Here is a 16,826-nt window from a genome sequence, read left to right as displayed (position 1 = left end):
TAAACCGATATTCATTTTACACTAGCCTCCACCCCCCCCCCCCGACCCAAGACCTGCATACGACACTGGTAGCTGTAAGGCGACACCAGGGGAAGTATGTTATTATTCAACTCGTATTTCCGCCTACCACTGGGGACGAAGACATGGCAAGACATATTGCAATTCTTGGCGATTTTTGTGACTGAAGAATAAATGTTTATACACATATAATCAATGCAGAAGCTTGAATGCTGGTTAATTCAATGAATGCTAAACAATTTATTACAGTGTTCAGTTTTTACCATGAATTATCTTTTCGTCGTTTGTGATTTTTTTGCGACTGACGGTCTCGTATAATTTCGCTGATGACTTCCAATTTGTTAAAACTGAATTTTCTTTGAATTATTTCCAGTTTATTATCCTATGTCCCCCTTTAAATACCTAAGTGCACTCAAAACAAATGTGTGACAGGGTATGAGAACTTGGGGCCTCTGCCAGAACTGGACAGTTTGGACGAAACCAAACTCATTGTGACATAAGGAAGGCAACTGCCTTGGAATTTACTGCCAACAAGATGGACTTACATTGAGGGGGGTCGTCCTCTTGATCTGTGGGAACCAAAAGATTCATAACACGTTCAAACATTCTAGCATTCCAAATACAGGCATGGGTGAATGTATACAAAAGGTGGTGCTTTACTAAATCAAAATCGAAGCATTGATGTGGTTTTTGATATAAAGATTTCATTGTAGCATGGCATCGTGATTGAGTCTCTTTTACAGCGAACGGCGACATTTTCATGCCAAATTGCTTTCTTTGACCCAGAATTTTAGAGCTTTTGACTTTAGTTTGTCGTTTATCTTATTACAGAAACACGGATCCAGTATTTCCATGCGTTGTTCGTATTCACTCACATTGTGGCATCGTGCAGACATGACTAGAGATCAGACTGCAGTCGACAGTCTTCCACAGCCCGTCTGTCCTAATCTCCATCCTCACACATTTCTGTTCGTCATGCACGCCTGGTTCGTCTGGCGCCCAGTTATCATAATTTACAGCCGAGTCGTCTTCCCATCTAAAACTGTTGCGCACTGCTGCCCAAAAAGAAGAAAAGAAATTTCAAGTCTTCTAATTCTCAACAGACGTTACATCACGGCTACTTAACAAGTGACTTACTGCCATAAAATTTTGCTCGCTGCACTGCTACCAGCTTGAAGGGGGTCAGAAAATGAAAACTCTGCCAGATGATTTCCCAACTGCAAAATAGGGCTTCTTAGAAACGGGACAAACTTACTCTTGTAGTCTCTCTCTAATCCGATCCACACGGTCGCATATCCCGCGTCTGCCGCCCTCTTGCGGATGAACTCGTTCTGTTGAGCAGTGTGGATGCTGACAAGCCGAGATCCGAAGTTGAGGAAGCAGTCGTACTGCGCTCGGTTGCGGTTGAGCGGAGTGGATGAGGGCTTGAACAGGTAGCAGTCGGTGCCATGGGACTCCCAGCTGTCGGGACATGTTCCATTAATAATTGGTGCAGCGGTTGGGGGGTGGTGGCCTCCTACAGTACAGAGATTGGTAGAGTGAACTAAAAGCTCGCATATGGGGTAGCTACTTCCGAAGTGGGCACCAATGCTGCATGGGCCCTACCCTGGCAAAGGTACCAGCACCATTTTCGTAGCGCTGGAAAGAGCTGAATATGTGCTAATAAAAATTAAAAGAGAGATAGTTGTATAAAGCATAGTTTAAGTGCACGTGGTTGTTAGTGTGGGTTCATGAGTTTGTTTCTGCATTCAAGTGGGGACCCTGAACAATAGAGGACAATAAGGTCCACAATTGACAGAGGGTCCCCGATTGACAACTGTGTACAAAACATATGGGTGGTCTTCTAAAAAAGTTAAAGTACAAACAAAAGAGAAACAATAGGGGGTCCCCAGTTGCAGGCAATACATGAAAAGTGTGAGTTGTTTTAGACTGAGCAGGGCTTGGCCGGATTAGGATTTTCTCAGCGGTAGGGGCCTAAAGAGAAGGGTCTGGCTCGATCGGACAGCTGGTTGCACTGGTAAAAAATTAATTGCAAGTTTTGAGGGATATGGGCTAGAAACAGGCGGACACTCGAATGAGTCTACGTTGGGCTCGGCCTGCCAAATGTTACTCTTTTGGAAATAACTAACTTCGCCTCTTTACGAGACAGTGATTGTGATACAGAATAAGCCATTTGCGAGTTAAATTTGTATACCCAGCAAGAAATGAGACCTAGGGGTACCCCCCAACATGTCCAATCCCTATACACATTCCAGACTATTGTTACTTAACACATCCCCCCAAGATGTCTGAAAGGAATTCCCCAGATTCCTGCGAGACAATGACCAACACAAAGCAGGGGGGGTTCTCTCCGTCTCATACATTGCTGCATATGTAAATCTGAATAAAATCTGGTACACTGAATTATCTGATTGCACATAAACAGAACGATTTGAATTCCCCAGACTAAAGACACTGTTGCTATACCTCATGATTCGGGGCAAGCTTTTCGCATAGCGACCACCATCTCTGGAATGGACTGGTTCCTTTGTGCCTTTATCCATTGAGAACAATGTATTGTTGCCAGGCGTCTAAGCAAAAGCTTGCCCCGAATCACGAGTTATAGAGGGATCCCAATACGACGCTTTCAGCGTCGATCTGCGCACTTCCGCATTTGAAAACGAGGCTGTATGTGTCAGCTTCAATTCTTAATACGATCAGATGATTGAAAGTAAGAGTTAAGACACAAAATACATAAAAATATGTTAAATTCAGACTTTCAGGCTGCAAATTCTTGTTGAGGAGTCTCTCAGAATGACTCGACACGTAAAATCAAAAGGAGAAAACAATGGCAATTTACCGCGAATTAACGTACCTGCGATGGCCGTGTATCTGGTGCAGTGGGCGTGGTTTAAACTGAAGTGGTGCCACACTTACGAACTGCATGTACTTTGTCGACTCCGCGAGCGCGCGCGAGGAAGTTCAACACAGAGAGCCTCGGTTTCGACGCGGATATGTGCAGACGGCGCCAATTTGAAATCCATCTGTAGCAACAGTGGTTTTAGTATGGAGAATTAAAGTTGTTATGTTCACGTCAGTTTAAAGAACTGCGTGTACCAGATTTGGGTCAAAGTTAACTTGCAAAGGCTTACTGGAGGCACTCATTCCATTTTTTTCTCCAACGTATATGCAATGTCGGCCGGGCTTCTTCCCCAAAATACTCACCGATTCGGCTCTTGCAGAAAAATGGGTATTCCCGTCCACAGTCCCTGTTAAACCAAGCACTTCCCTCCTCCGAGGCTTCCATAACCGTGCAATTCAATCGACCCTTGTTATCGTTGGGGTCATACTTGCTCCACTTGGTAAATGTTACCGAATAACCGTCCAACCATTTCAGCTGGTTTGTCACCTGATTGATGCAACAATGCAGATTAGGTCTGAACTGAGTTTGTATTACTATATGGATTTAGAGCGTCAATTCAAACTGCAGGGGAGGATGTCTCGATCAGTGTTGTAGTCAAGACCACTCAAGACCTTCATAAGACCACACAAGGCCAGCAAAAGACCAACACAAGACCAGGCTGATTTCAAGTCACAAGCTATTCAAATGAACTCCAACAAAAGTATTCCTTTATCATTGTTCACCCTGTCACTTGCAGCTGGTCTTGTGGCTGGTCTTGTGGCGGTCTCGACTACACTACGGGTCTCGGTCCAGTTTAAATCGATTTTATTTTCCGATAAATGATACAAATGAGGGATAAGGGTCTTACCCTCAAAAACGTATATTTCTTGGAAAATGTCAGTTATCAACTCAAAGGCCCAAAAATTCTTATTTTTTTCTTTGGTCAAAATCAAGACATGCATGCCTGTATGTATACGATATTCTTTCAAATTGGATTGAAATTTCCACAGAATATAGACGATGGCGTCAATCTTTGACCGTAGAAATCCATAAAGCAGGGGAGCATCGCTGGACACCACATGACACTAGGGTTCGCTCTCCACGACGTACACGTTAGGCATACTTACACCCCTACACCTTGCATCAAAACGGCAATTTTAAAGCTTCTGTACTTTTACTCCTTTTTCAGTACTTACTGAATGTATTTTGCTTGCTGGGAAGTTCAAAAAATACCTCAAAATTCGCTTTTTTTCCCCTTCCAACGAAAAAGTAGGGGGATGATCCACTACCTCTTCCCGCAGGTCCCCAAAGCGGCCTATCTCACAGGATTCATGTTTGCCTCCCAGGAGATTGTTTTTGTTCCATGTTTATACAGGTTTCAATGAAATGTGTTTATACATAACTGAGACAGCAAAATACAAACAGAAAGGCTCTTTGAGGGTTAAACAATGGAAAATATTGGCCTGCGTGGGGCATGGGACAAGTGGCTTGGGGCCCAATTCAGAACAACACTTTGAACCATTCGTACCGGCTCTCTCCGTAAGCCGATCCACGCATTGTTTGTGAAGATGGACCCGTTCTCGATTTGCTGGTACAACATGTACTCCATGAAGGCATTGTCGAAGCCATTGTCAGCGGTTGCTAGGAAACTGTCCACTGGGGAGTCAGTCAGACACACCTTCTCTGCCTCATCGAATGTCTCAGGGCTCGTGTACAGGCGGAAGCATGAGGAGAAATAGTCGGTATAGTTTGCCAGGCACTCGGATGATCTGTTGTGTATTTCCAAATCGACTGAATAAACAGATAAATGTTAACATTTGGTTTCAAGTATTTTCCATTTTAAGTATTATTAAGCAAATGCATTAAAACCGTTAATAATAGTAGCAGCAGCAACGGCGGCGCTGGTGGTGGTTGCCTTTCCAAAAATTGAAGCTGTATGGCAGGTTTTAGCCTTTACAGATTACAATATCGAAATTTATATGATTTGGCAGGGATCAGCAGGAAGATGATTATCAAAGCAAAGAAGTTGATTGTTAGTACAACATTCAGAAGTGTAAAATAAAATGATTGTCATACTGAACCAACATTTGATCCTTCACAATAAAGCAGCATTCCAACTTTATCAGTATAAAATATTTAATGACTGAAACACGTACGTGCTTTAACCTGACAAATGTAGGCATTTTTCTTGGAGCACGGGACATCATACCAGCGGCCAGGGTGGTCGCGGTCATTGAACAATTCCACACAGTCACTTCCCTGTCAACGGAAACGCCAACATTTCATGCTCAGAAGAAATGCACGGTCAAATCTCTGCTACTAGTAAGAGCGTTGTTCTACGGAGGGATGATTACACAAAACAGCAGACGAACCTACCACTTTATCATGGGACAGTGCAATCTCTTTTACTGAAAGCAAAGCAACCGTTATGAAGCTGTAGGGCTGCGCCGAATATACGGAAATTCGATTGAGTATCGAATAATCGAATATTATTTTCCGATTTCGATTACTCGAATGCAAAATTAATGAAAACGAATGGAGAATTCTCTTTTGTTTTCAATGCTAAAAATTGCACTGTATGGGCTTGTTTCAAGCAGACTCGAATGAAAAGCGACAGAAATCTTACAACGATTGAAAATTTAATTTATGCATAACAAAATTTTAAAGGACAAGAAGTATTGTTCGTTTCTAAATCTTGTTAAATCATGGCTGGAGATACTCCCAGACGTGAGAAGCTATTACAGTGATTAAATGTACAATTTTGTGCGTTACTGCAACTGATTTTGTATATGGATTGTTCATCAACAATCTGCCTGTCGATACGAACGAACAGTCGGATATTCGGTCGAATTGAAGATCGAATATGGAATTATGTAAATTGACTCCGCCACATGAAGCCGCAAGGAAAATAGTCTGTTTCCTTTTATCAAAAGCTGTATAAGGCCATGTCTGAATCACTTGGCTACGGCCGAAAATTACGCACGAGTCTATGGCAGTGGCCGCGGCCAGTTCCCATAAGTCGTGTGTAAATGCCGGCTGTAGCCAAGTGATTCGGCTACGGCCTTACTTTTGTCATTTAGTACACTTGTGGCAAGAAAAAAATGACAGCATCATGATAAAGGTCTATGGCTGCCTTCGTTCACTTTTCCTAATCCCTTTTTATAAGTTAAGAGCAGAGAAGTGATCAGAGCAATGTTTATCTATCATTCCCCAGTCGTCGAAATGATCTACATGTACACCCCTGTCCGACAGAAACATTCACAAAATGATAACAATGAGACAGCTAATTATTACTCTTGAATGATAGACATCAAGTGTCAGCTGCTTTTAAAATGTCGGTACAGGGGCAGAAAGAAGACAGTATACCGTTACTGGAACAAGACAGTCTCTAGCGTTACATGATAGCAGGGGTTTGGGAGTAATGACTGGTCCAAAAAGTGATCAGGAAAACCTTTTGCGGTTTTACACATTTTTTTCTTACTTACAAATCCAGGGATGAGGCCGAAACCATCTGGCTGGAAAGGTGCCCAGTTTTGGTATCTGAACTCGCTTTTATCCACCCATTGGAAACCAGGCTCATCTTCGTGGAAGATACCCTGGGACAGACCGATCCACGAGTTGGTGTCAAACACGAAGCCCAAGATGGCTGTGAGCAGAGCTGTGGAGAAGGATTCAACAATTCAAACAGAATAGCGAGACTAAAATTCGCAGCATTCCAAAATCAACAGTAGGGGCAAGTGGAATAATGGAAAAATTATGATTTGTCAAATTTAAGTCATCCTGTCGTATTTAGTAGAAGTATTTTCATTTTGTTTCGAAATTTGTGTGAGACTTTTGAACTCTTTAGGAATTACATGTATTCGTTTGGTTTGCTTTCTCGGTCAGCCATAGTTTTGCCAACCCCTTGTTGGGAAAAGCTGCGCTTATGACGTGGCAAAGAACATCACGTGATAGAGACGTTTTAAAACAAATTGAGCTTTTAAACCGAGACAAACTTACACTGCACTTCCACTTGACTAATGACAGCCAAGGTGCCTGTTTTACCGCGAGGGTCCAAGGCCTTACAAGCCTCGTTGGCTTCAGTGAAATTAGCCCGTTCATCAGCGGATATTCCCTGAGCGATGTAACACCAAGGGCCCAGTTGGAAGTACTGCCCGGTCCCCGTCGGCGGGCACGTGCCTGTAGAAAAGTATACTTCTTGCATGGTTTGTGTATAATGTGCATTGTGCCATGCAATGCAAATTTGCATGATGGGATGAAATGAAATCGTCTGCACGATAACATGAGATCATGCGCACAATTTAGTTTGTGTGTGTGTGAAGGGCTCCATAAGTTTCCACAGTTTGATTTTTTTTTAATCGCTGGCATTTGTATAAGAGCGAGGTTAAGATTAGTTGACCTTCTAAAAACTCTGAATAAATCTCTGAAGAATCGAGCAAATTTTGTCGAAAATATTGAGTAAAAAAAATAATTCCCGATTCATAACCATAAAATGATCACGATTATGGTAACTTGCCCGACCATGGCAATTTGAAAATGCGGGGGGGGGGTGCGACACCATACACCATGGGGGTGATGTTCATGACACAGATGTACCTCTGTGATACATGTATGTATTGCATTCACGCAGAATCTTATATCAGAATGGCATGGTTATTGCTTTTTAATCTTTTTTTTCTTTTGAGTGGTGATTGAATACATTTTAGTCGTTGGTAAGTTCGAAACATTCTTCACAATCAGTGGGGAGTATTCCGAGTGGGGGATATACCCCAATCGCCCCGCCCCCACCGGGATTTACTCCCATGCATTTATCTATCATGGAAGGCCTGTTTAAGAACATGGTTTATGTGTATTTTAACTGGGTAATGTTACATTTCCCATGGCCACACTGATTCTATTACAACGCTTTTTCTGACAAGCTGTACCGAAATGGAAAACCACTTGATGACACTGGACTCGTTCCACATGATCCAGCATCATAGGAGTAAAAGTAGTGACGAGCTCAACTCAGACTTCTAACTCCAAGTTTACCAATCCACATGAGTAAGTTGTACAACATAAAATAATGCACCCTCTGGAAATATTTTCAAAGAAAGCAAAAGCTTACCATGTGAACTGCCCACTAAAAATCCGAGGCAAATCACGGACAGGAGAGCTTTCATGTTGAGATTTTGTCCGTGGAAATCTGCGGTAAAAAGGGATGACTTGTCTGGTTCGTACACTTCATTAACAGACAGGTACTCAGTAAAGGCAACTTAGTATTTTGCTAATAGGTTCATCGTCCGTCATCAGCACTATCAATTTAAACTTTAGCATGCAAGTCATTTGCCGTCGCCTGAGTGTGCAGCCTTAAAATGAGTGCATATTTGCACCTCCATTGAAAATTCCAGTAAAAAGCTCTGTGTAGCCAGCAGCTGTAAGATTGGTACAAATTTCTGGCCGGAATTCTTTCTGAATCTGTCAAGTAAGTTCCACGTCAGATCCAGTCTGAGATCATTTATTTCAAGCTCGTTCAAGTTCAATATATAATGGTTGCAAATTTAAAGTACTAGCTCTCAGTAGCTTGACAACACAGCATCTTGGTAGTTTTGCTGTTCAGATTGACTATAATAAAGCAAAAAATAAAACACAATGTGTGTCACGAAGACCATCCAAATACTGTGTGACACATCTAAACACGTAAAACTGTATGCATTTGAAAATGGTGTCGGTCGCTTCGCCCCCAACCACTACGCCCAATTCCAACTTCACCCCATTTCCACTTCGCCCCATGCCACTTCGCAAACAAATTTAATAAATATAAGAATGACAAATAAATAAATCGTATTATAACGCTTGAGTTTACATGTTTTCCCAATAATATGTGCAACATTTGAAAAGCAACTTACACGTGTGAAGCAATGCTGCGCTGGTTCCCACCGTTGGCAACCAGTTTATTCATCCCGCGGGGACTGCACAAGTATGTGACCTCACGGATCGAAAAAAAAAATCGATGTTGCAAGATTTCCTCAAATTAATTCACAGAACTTAGTTTAGTATCTTGTTTAATATATGTGTATTTTCTGTGTTCATGGAATGAGTTTCATTTTAGGTTGTTTTGCTGGTACTTTAAAGCGAACGTGTTTCCTGCCGCGATGCCAGGTCTCTTTGATCGCCTGAGCACTTGTCTGGATGCATCGACAATTACCAGAACGATGTGCACAGAACTTGAAGAGGATGAGAAAAAAACCAGTGCTAGGAAATCTATTAAAGCTAATTTCTGCCGATGATTTTCGTTCGTGATTGCTACAACACGGCACTGAACAACGCTTCGCCATGTTCGCCGACAGCGCGGAGTCCCCTACAACCTTGTTTTCAGTTCTGGGGCATAAAATTTGCATAAATAGTAAGAAAAGCCAATAGTGTAGTTTGTACATGCATGGAATATAGGATGCTGGAGCTGCAGGTCGAAAAAGATCGCTTTACAATAAAATAAAACTCCTTGCTTCAATTGTTCTTACACCACACGTGGCCTTCCTCTTACAGTAACAATATTCCTCTTGTATTGGCAGCGATCAAATACAAAGTCCTGCGTTTTCGTGACAAAATATGAAACAAAACCAACATTGTTCAAAAGCAGTACAAACATTTATTGTCATCGGATTATCAATTTCCACAATTTTTAATGACCGTGCCATGGGCATTTTTACAATTAGGTTTCATATCTGTAAAATGAGGTCACCAGAGAGAAAAAGAGCAGCAAACAAACGTTTTCTGAAATGCAAAAAGAGGAACCACTCATTCAGGTTGGAGTGTTGTAGTATAAAACTGCACTTTTTAAGTAATGATTATGTTACTTTGCCTAGGTCGATTGAAGCCATCGAAAAGGCAGATTCAATGGTGCAACTTTTCTTTTCCTTTAATGGAATTCGGAAGGCGAGGTAATAAGCCAGTGATTACATGTCATGGTTTCAACCATTTTTTTTCAGAATGTTTTTTCAAACAGGCTATGAAATTTGTATCTACACAAAATTTATGTACGTCAAACATCAACTTTAACAACCTCCTTGCAAGAACGTCAGCCAGCAGTTTTATTTACGAAGATAATGGGGAAAAAAACAGAGGCACGTTTTTAAAGTTGATGCCATTAACCTGAGGGCACATACGTGTATGTTCTCAAAACATCACATATTTTAACACAGAGGAGGGCACAAGCACAAATTCCAAATTCTTGGCTGATCCACAGAAATCGTGTTTGCCGGGGTTCTCCCTTAAATTTATATCTGAGTTTAAAAGAAAACTTAACTTGATTTGACTTGATCTTCATTGAAATAAAATAATCTGATAATGAAAATAAAGCAGTTTTATATATAATCTAGCGTTCAAGTTACTTTTGACTAAAACCACAGAAAATAAACTATAAGTTATGGTGAAGTATAATTTCATACAGAACACGGAGAAATAGTTCTGCTTCCGGTTTTCTGACCGACTATAATTTTTCGGCGCGACCAGAACACTTGGTGGGTGAACAATTTCGAATGAACTTGTACAATTCCGTATATTTTCTGTCTCCACGTAAACTCTCCAAACAGCCTATTGCACTTAAAAAAGACGCTTGTATTCATGTTTTGCCTACGTATGATCTATATGCTTAAGCGATGCGGTGCTGGTTCCCGCCGCACGGCGCAACACGAGGTTCATCACCCGCCGGCCCCTAGCTTGCTGCATTAAGCCTGGTTTCCATATCGATGTAAGAAACGCAGAGAGCAACGCAATCAAGACGCAAAATACAACGCAGACAAATGGAAATATGTCAAATGGAAGTGTCATCGATACTGCAAACCAGCCCCAGCCGGATCGGCAAATTTGAGCCCAGTTCAACTTTGCCAACTGTCTGCGTCGAGTCGCTGAGTAGGCCTATCCGCTCCGAGCGGAACAAAAGAGGGCATGTTTGTTTTGGTACTCGCAGTATCCGGTTCGTAAGTGTGACGTCACATAGGGTTAAATGCATTGATCACCGTTTATGTGGAACCATGGAACCGGAAATTAACGTTCAACTTCTTCGATCGTCCAATGGGAGCCTGCGAATCGTGACGCGTCCGCCTTTGCAGTAATAATAATAATAATAATAATAAAGCATTTATAAGGCGCACTATATCTGCAAAGCATTCAGAGGCGCCGGTCTAGGTGGAAAAATGAAAAACTCAATTGTGCATTCATAGTGAAAAAGCTTGTGAGAAGAAGAATGTTTTGAGATTATGCTGAAATTGCTTGATGTCATGTTCTTGTCTTAGATGATCCGGGAGTGAGTTCCATAAGCGTGGTGCAATTGTAGAAAAAGCCCTGTCTCCGGCACTGGCCAGCCGAGTCCGGGGATCAACTAGGGTATTACTTGTTGACCTCAGACCCGGCCTGACAGAGCGGAGTTGCAGCATGTTTGCAAGATAAAGGGGACTAGAGCCGTGGAGTGTCTTGAATGTGAGAAGGAGGATCTTGAACTGAATTCTGTATTTGATGAGTAACCAATGTAGTTTGTTGAGAATGGGAGTTATGTGAGCTGTTCTTTTGGTGCTCGTTAGAAGACGTGCGGCAGCGTTCTGTACAAGTTGCAAACGATGAATTGTACCGTGCGGAAGACCGGTGAGCAGGCTATTGCAAAAATCAAGTTCAGCAGTGATAAAGGCATGAATGAGTTGCTCTGCTGCGTTCTGAGAAAGTAAGTGTCTGATACTTGCTATTCTTCTAGTTTGTACATGTCAGTACATGCGCCTTTGACGCAGAGCACACTATGAACGCATAACTAATTGACTCCGGCATGTATGGCCTTTGCGTAGACTCAGAACGATGCAAGAACCCGCTTGTAACCCCCTGTCTTTCTTTTCGCCGATAGGGGGTGCACTATAAGCTCAGGGCGGATACAAACACACACGCTGGTATGACGGGGGTACAACGATGTTTCTGTCGCTTAGTATCACTCATTTTGTCCATTTTCTCCTTTTCACAAGCGCATGCAGCCCCATTCGTCAACAAAATAGCTAACCATTAACAAATCACATCAAACTAGAGTATCAGTTTGGATTCAAAAGGAAACATTGCCACCTAAAAAAGCTATTTTTGGCGAAAATTTTCCGAGTCTCGGGCGCCATTTTGTTTAATTTTTTGGGTGGATGACGTCGCACTGCGTCTCATCCGCGACTGTCTGCGTCTTGACGTCTTGCAGACCGTGTGCGTTACAAACGACCACATGGAAACCAGGCTTTTCACTCATTGGCATACGAACGTTGTCTGCAAGTTCCTTGTAGCCTCGTACATAATTGTGGTGCGAATTGTCCATCATCTAAAAAGCATTGTCGACAATATATTTAATAATTTTCAAGGCAAATTTCATGGCTTTTTATGTCCGTTTTTTCCACTCCATTCGTAACACAAACGGAATTGGACCAGATGGACATCTGCTTGTAACTTAACAGGGCATGCAATCAGTACAAACAATTTCCCCACCCCAGAAAAAATCCCGACCAACGCACCCTGTTTTTGAGAGGCGTGCAATCGGAAGCAGAACTATTTGTTTACCTTATCTAGGACTTCACTGACAACAATAAAGCAAGCACATCACACATTTGGAATTAAAAACGTCCATCATATCCATTTCATATTCCTGCAGGTTCATTACAGGGCTAGGGGTCTTCCTCACACATGGAGTTGCACAAAATGGGAGACCTGTGAGGAAAGAAAGAAATCAATGCGTCTAGTAATTAGGGATGTCAACATCAGCCAAGATAGTTTTTGTGAAACATTATAGTATCGGGGTAAATAATGTAAATGAGTAAGAAATAAATTTTCATGTACATGTACAATTAGCAATCCTTGTCTCTGGGTCAATCAAGGGTCATTACTGGTGCCGTCTACTATTTTGGGCCGTCTACATGGGAAAAACATTGAAATCATACGTGCACTGTTAAGTCTTTCACCTTGTAAAGAGTTTTGCAACTTTGTTACACCTTTCTACACATAGTGAGGGATAAGAGGAAGGGATCAATTTTGTATCTACCTTGCACAAAGAGGAAACTTTCTCACTAACGGCTCTCATTAAAAGGGATCACTACGAAATAGCATTGGTGGACAAATCTTTCCGAGAAAAGGAAATAAAGTGTACAAGCACGCCTACTCAACGAGGGCAAATGGCAGAAATGTTTTATTATGGGGTTGGAATCGCCCCAGCACATATGCACAATAGCCATGGAGGCAGGAATAGACAACACATGAGTGAAAAAATGAAATCTTGGAAGTCAATTTATCAAGGAAGAATCGATCTCTGAACTTGAGCTTGGGGACTCTTTTAAGTACAAAATGCATGTGCAGCATGAACGTGTTTCATCACAACAGCACTTCTTCTATTTCTACTTAAGAGTAATTACCAAATCCTGGCAGTCAAATTGTCAAAAGGACTATGAATATTGCCTGTAACCTTCATGCTTTTAATCCGACCACCCTTTTATTTTATATCAATTTGAAAGAGTGACAAATAAACTATTACCATGCTATTAAGAAAGAAGTCACTTGATTTTCAACGTAATTTTGCAGAGCCAGAAAAGGGATACCTACAGACGCCAAGAACTTCGAAGACGAAAAAAGTAGCACGCAAAAAAATTTGAACTGCCATAACTCACCGGCAACTTCACCGATAATGACGCTTCTTCGGCGCCTGAAAGCAGCCATCTTACCTTTTAATCATATCAATACTGCGCATGTGTAGAACCCGATGCATAATCAGCTCATTCATAAAACAGAGAAATATGGAAGGCTGCGTAGCGCCGTGATCAGAATAACGACAAGAATATAATATCAAATCAGTGCTCTGAAATAAGTGATTGCCGAGCTTTCGGTAACTGAGTACCTTCTTCAGGGCAAGCAGATTCAGTTCATAAAACAGAACCGAGTTCGGGCCGGACTTAGCCAAAGGCGAGTGGTGTGCGTTAAGCAAGCGCTTCGCGATGACGTCTAAATAAGCGGCGCTGTTCCCGTAATTTGCATGCGGGAAATTCTCGCACGAAACTTGTTCGTACGTGAAGCAGCTTAACACACTCACGCATGGATGGGGCGATGTGAGGATGGGGCGAATTGGAAAAGGGGAAATGGGGCGAAGTGGGGATAGGGCGATAATGGAAATGGGGCGGAGTGGCGATGGGGTGAAGTGGAGATGGGGCAAAGTGGGCTTGGGGTGATTTTGGGATGGGGCGAAGTAGAAAAGGGGCGAAGTGGGGATGGGGCAAAGTGGGGATGGGGCGAATTGGGGATGGGGTGAAGTGGGGATGGGGCGAAGTAGGGATGAGGCAAAGTGGGGATGGGGCAAAGTTGTTGGGGTGATGAAGTGGTTAGGAGTGACGTGGAAATGGGGCAAAGTGATTGTAAAGCGTCAAATCCATAACATGTATACATGTCCCTCTATATCTCAACTAGCCTGCATGTGACTTGCCTACTTCCTGAACAGTAAGGCACTACTACGTAGACCCGAGTCCTAATGTTTGATGGTTCATTCCGTACCCATAATAGGTAACCTACATGTACGTGTATATGAAACTACTAGGCACATGTGTATTTTGTAGTGTGTAACTTAGGCCTACATTATTATTGGCAAAATAATTATCCCTAGACAATCACACACACCTGCATTCTCTGGTCATAGATCATGTTACAAAAACAGGCGCAGTGTAAGGAACGTTTACATTGCTTCAGATACCAGACCAAATACGGTACTTCCCGGCCGACTACTCTTGTAAGATATGTACAGAGACATCAGAGAAATCTGAGGTCAGGGAACCACACTAACTCATTTTAACCATTTTTGGAACTTAGCATACAGATCATTGAGGGATGAGAGGTCAGAATGGTAGGAAAAAGCTCCTTATTTGGCAATAATGTAGGTCACACCCTACAAAATACACACATGCCTGACATAGGGGAGGCCTACCTATTATTAGGGGTTTTAACGGAAGATTTGATAAAGAAAGGTTTTCTCTGAGGGACACTTTTCTAATTGGCGTATGGAACCATCAGGACTGAGTAAGGCCTACAGAGTAGCCAAGTGCCTTACTGTTCGGGAAGCAGGCCCTACAATACTCAGCGTAACTTGGACCCTACAAATCGCTTTTTTCACATTTGGACATGATCGGGCGATAGTAGGGTCCAAGTACCTTCCACCATGCTTCCACAGGATTTTGCTTCCATCTCCCCAACGCAAAAATTATTTTCAAGATGTATTTTTGCGTTGGGGAGATGTTAAAAATACATCTTGAAAAAATAGTTCGCGGTACCCGCTGCTTCATTTAACTCGGACCGGCCAGCCGACCCCGGCAAGCTCGGTGGTCGAGTGGTTAAGACATCTGCACTAGTAAGCAGGAGGTCGTGGGTTCGAGTCCCACCCGAGTAAGCTTGTGAGGTTTTTTTCGCAAGCTCTCGGACAAGCACTGAGCATACAGTGCTTATTGATATGCGTTGGGTAAGGGCAAAACCTGTTATATAAAATTAATTCATTTCACTCAAAATAGTTCATACCCCAAATAAAAATTCTCCAAATTTACCTCCAAACTGGTCCTTAAACTGTCTAATACGCTTGGCTTAGGATTAAATAATGATGACAAGGTTTACTCACATGAGGGAGGAAAGAAAAATGTCGCCTTCAAATCGGAAACAGTCTTGTCCTCAAGCTCAATGTTGCTGTCTTGAACTGTATGTTAATGTCCTGAAGACAACGCTACAGCGCAGCCAACCAAGCGGAGCATTCATAAAAAAGCATGCCGTGTTGGCACACGTGCACTGATGACTGTTTCCTGAATAGCACAATGTCTGCTGAACAACTCAATGGATCAGGTGGTCATGGGTTGCTACTGAATGTTCACTACTCAGGAAACAGTCGTCAGCGGGTGTGTGCCTACATCATGTAGGCCACTTGCCTGCCAGGCCTCCATGCCTGAAGGCTAAACTTTCATAGGGTCATGACTGTCCGAAATAGTTGGCAAAGTGTAACATAGATCTACAGGATACATTCATGACAATCAATGGCATTAGTACGTTACAGTAATTACACTAAACTCATTACAACTCAGTATTACATTTAGGATTAAGAAAAACTAATTACTAACCGTTAAATCAAACCTCAAGGGGATAATTCTTCCAACAACCGGAGACACCTCAAAACGTCGTTTTCTAGTCACGCCACGGAGGAATAAAAATGCACAGAGCCATGCATTGCACTCAGCCACATTACATGTACATTGTACATGTATTAACCCTGACAGCTCCTATTCAAAACAACGGCGGGGTACCGTAGCTGAGACGGCACCCGACTAAATTCAACCCCGAGCGGAAGAAACGAGGGCGTGTTTTTTGGTACTCACAAAATAGTATAGCGCTGCGAAGCGCCGCTGTGCGGCGCTACACTATTATCTTTGGCACTCACCACTGATCTCTATCAGTGGTACTCACCAAAAACATAAATAACCATAAATAAATGTCTGTGGTACTCACCGCATACCTAGGCTCGCCATGAGGCAGGCAAGTGTCTGCAGTGTTGACTCTCGTGAAGAGGTTGACCTCCATTTTTTCACTTGAAATTCACAATTATGGCCAGAAGATCACTTTTCGTTTCAATTTCATGGGGGTTAGCCACGAAAAAAAATTATCCGCCTTTGAACGAGGATAGGCCCTACCCCCAAAATAGCAGTAAATCTAAGCGCTAATTGTATAGCTGCCTGCCTCTGTCCAAAATAACGGTCCGCAATTTGGGGCTGTTGTGAAAGAAATCAGTCCTAAATTCGGGATTGATAAAAATATTTCTATGATGCCTCCTGATTATGGCCAATCTTATTGTAAAAATCCCGTGGGATCACAAAATATTAGTGAGCTCGCGCGCAGAAACAAGATTTGGCGGAATGCACCCTTACACGCA

General features: G+C 42.4%; 1 protein-coding gene across 1 annotated transcript in view; it reads right to left on the bottom strand.

The window, feature by feature from the left end:
* The window catches only part of LOC147798283 (macrophage mannose receptor 1-like), a 28,660-nt gene extending 12,497 nt beyond the window's left edge, over window positions 1-16,163 (bottom strand). The window contains exons 1-11 of the mRNA XM_087139661.1: window positions 12,452-16,163; window positions 8,788-8,867; window positions 8,007-8,084; window positions 6,899-7,078; window positions 6,385-6,557; window positions 5,056-5,158; window positions 4,428-4,690; window positions 3,223-3,406; window positions 1,274-1,534; window positions 894-1,073; window positions 564-587 (exon numbers count right to left, since the gene is read on the bottom strand). Of these exons, the coding sequence (XP_086995787.1) occupies window positions 564-587; window positions 894-1,073; window positions 1,274-1,534; window positions 3,223-3,406; window positions 4,428-4,690; window positions 5,056-5,158; window positions 6,385-6,557; window positions 6,899-7,078; window positions 8,007-8,061 (1,423 nt within the window). The 5' untranslated portion in view covers window positions 8,062-8,084; window positions 8,788-8,867; window positions 12,452-16,163. The remainder of the gene's footprint in view (window positions 1-563; window positions 588-893; window positions 1,074-1,273; window positions 1,535-3,222; window positions 3,407-4,427; window positions 4,691-5,055; window positions 5,159-6,384; window positions 6,558-6,898; window positions 7,079-8,006; window positions 8,085-8,787; window positions 8,868-12,451) is intronic.
* Between the last annotated feature and the right edge of the window lie 663 nt (window positions 16,164-16,826).

Source organism: Acanthaster planci, linkage group LG08 (assembly GCF_054643075.1).
Source record: "Acanthaster planci isolate LZ-2023a linkage group LG08, COTS_SCS, whole genome shotgun sequence".
NCBI lineage: Eukaryota > Metazoa > Echinodermata > Asteroidea > Valvatida > Acanthasteridae > Acanthaster > Acanthaster planci.
Note: the sequence above shows the minus strand (reverse complement) of the source record. Positions and strands in the feature narration are given on the sequence as shown.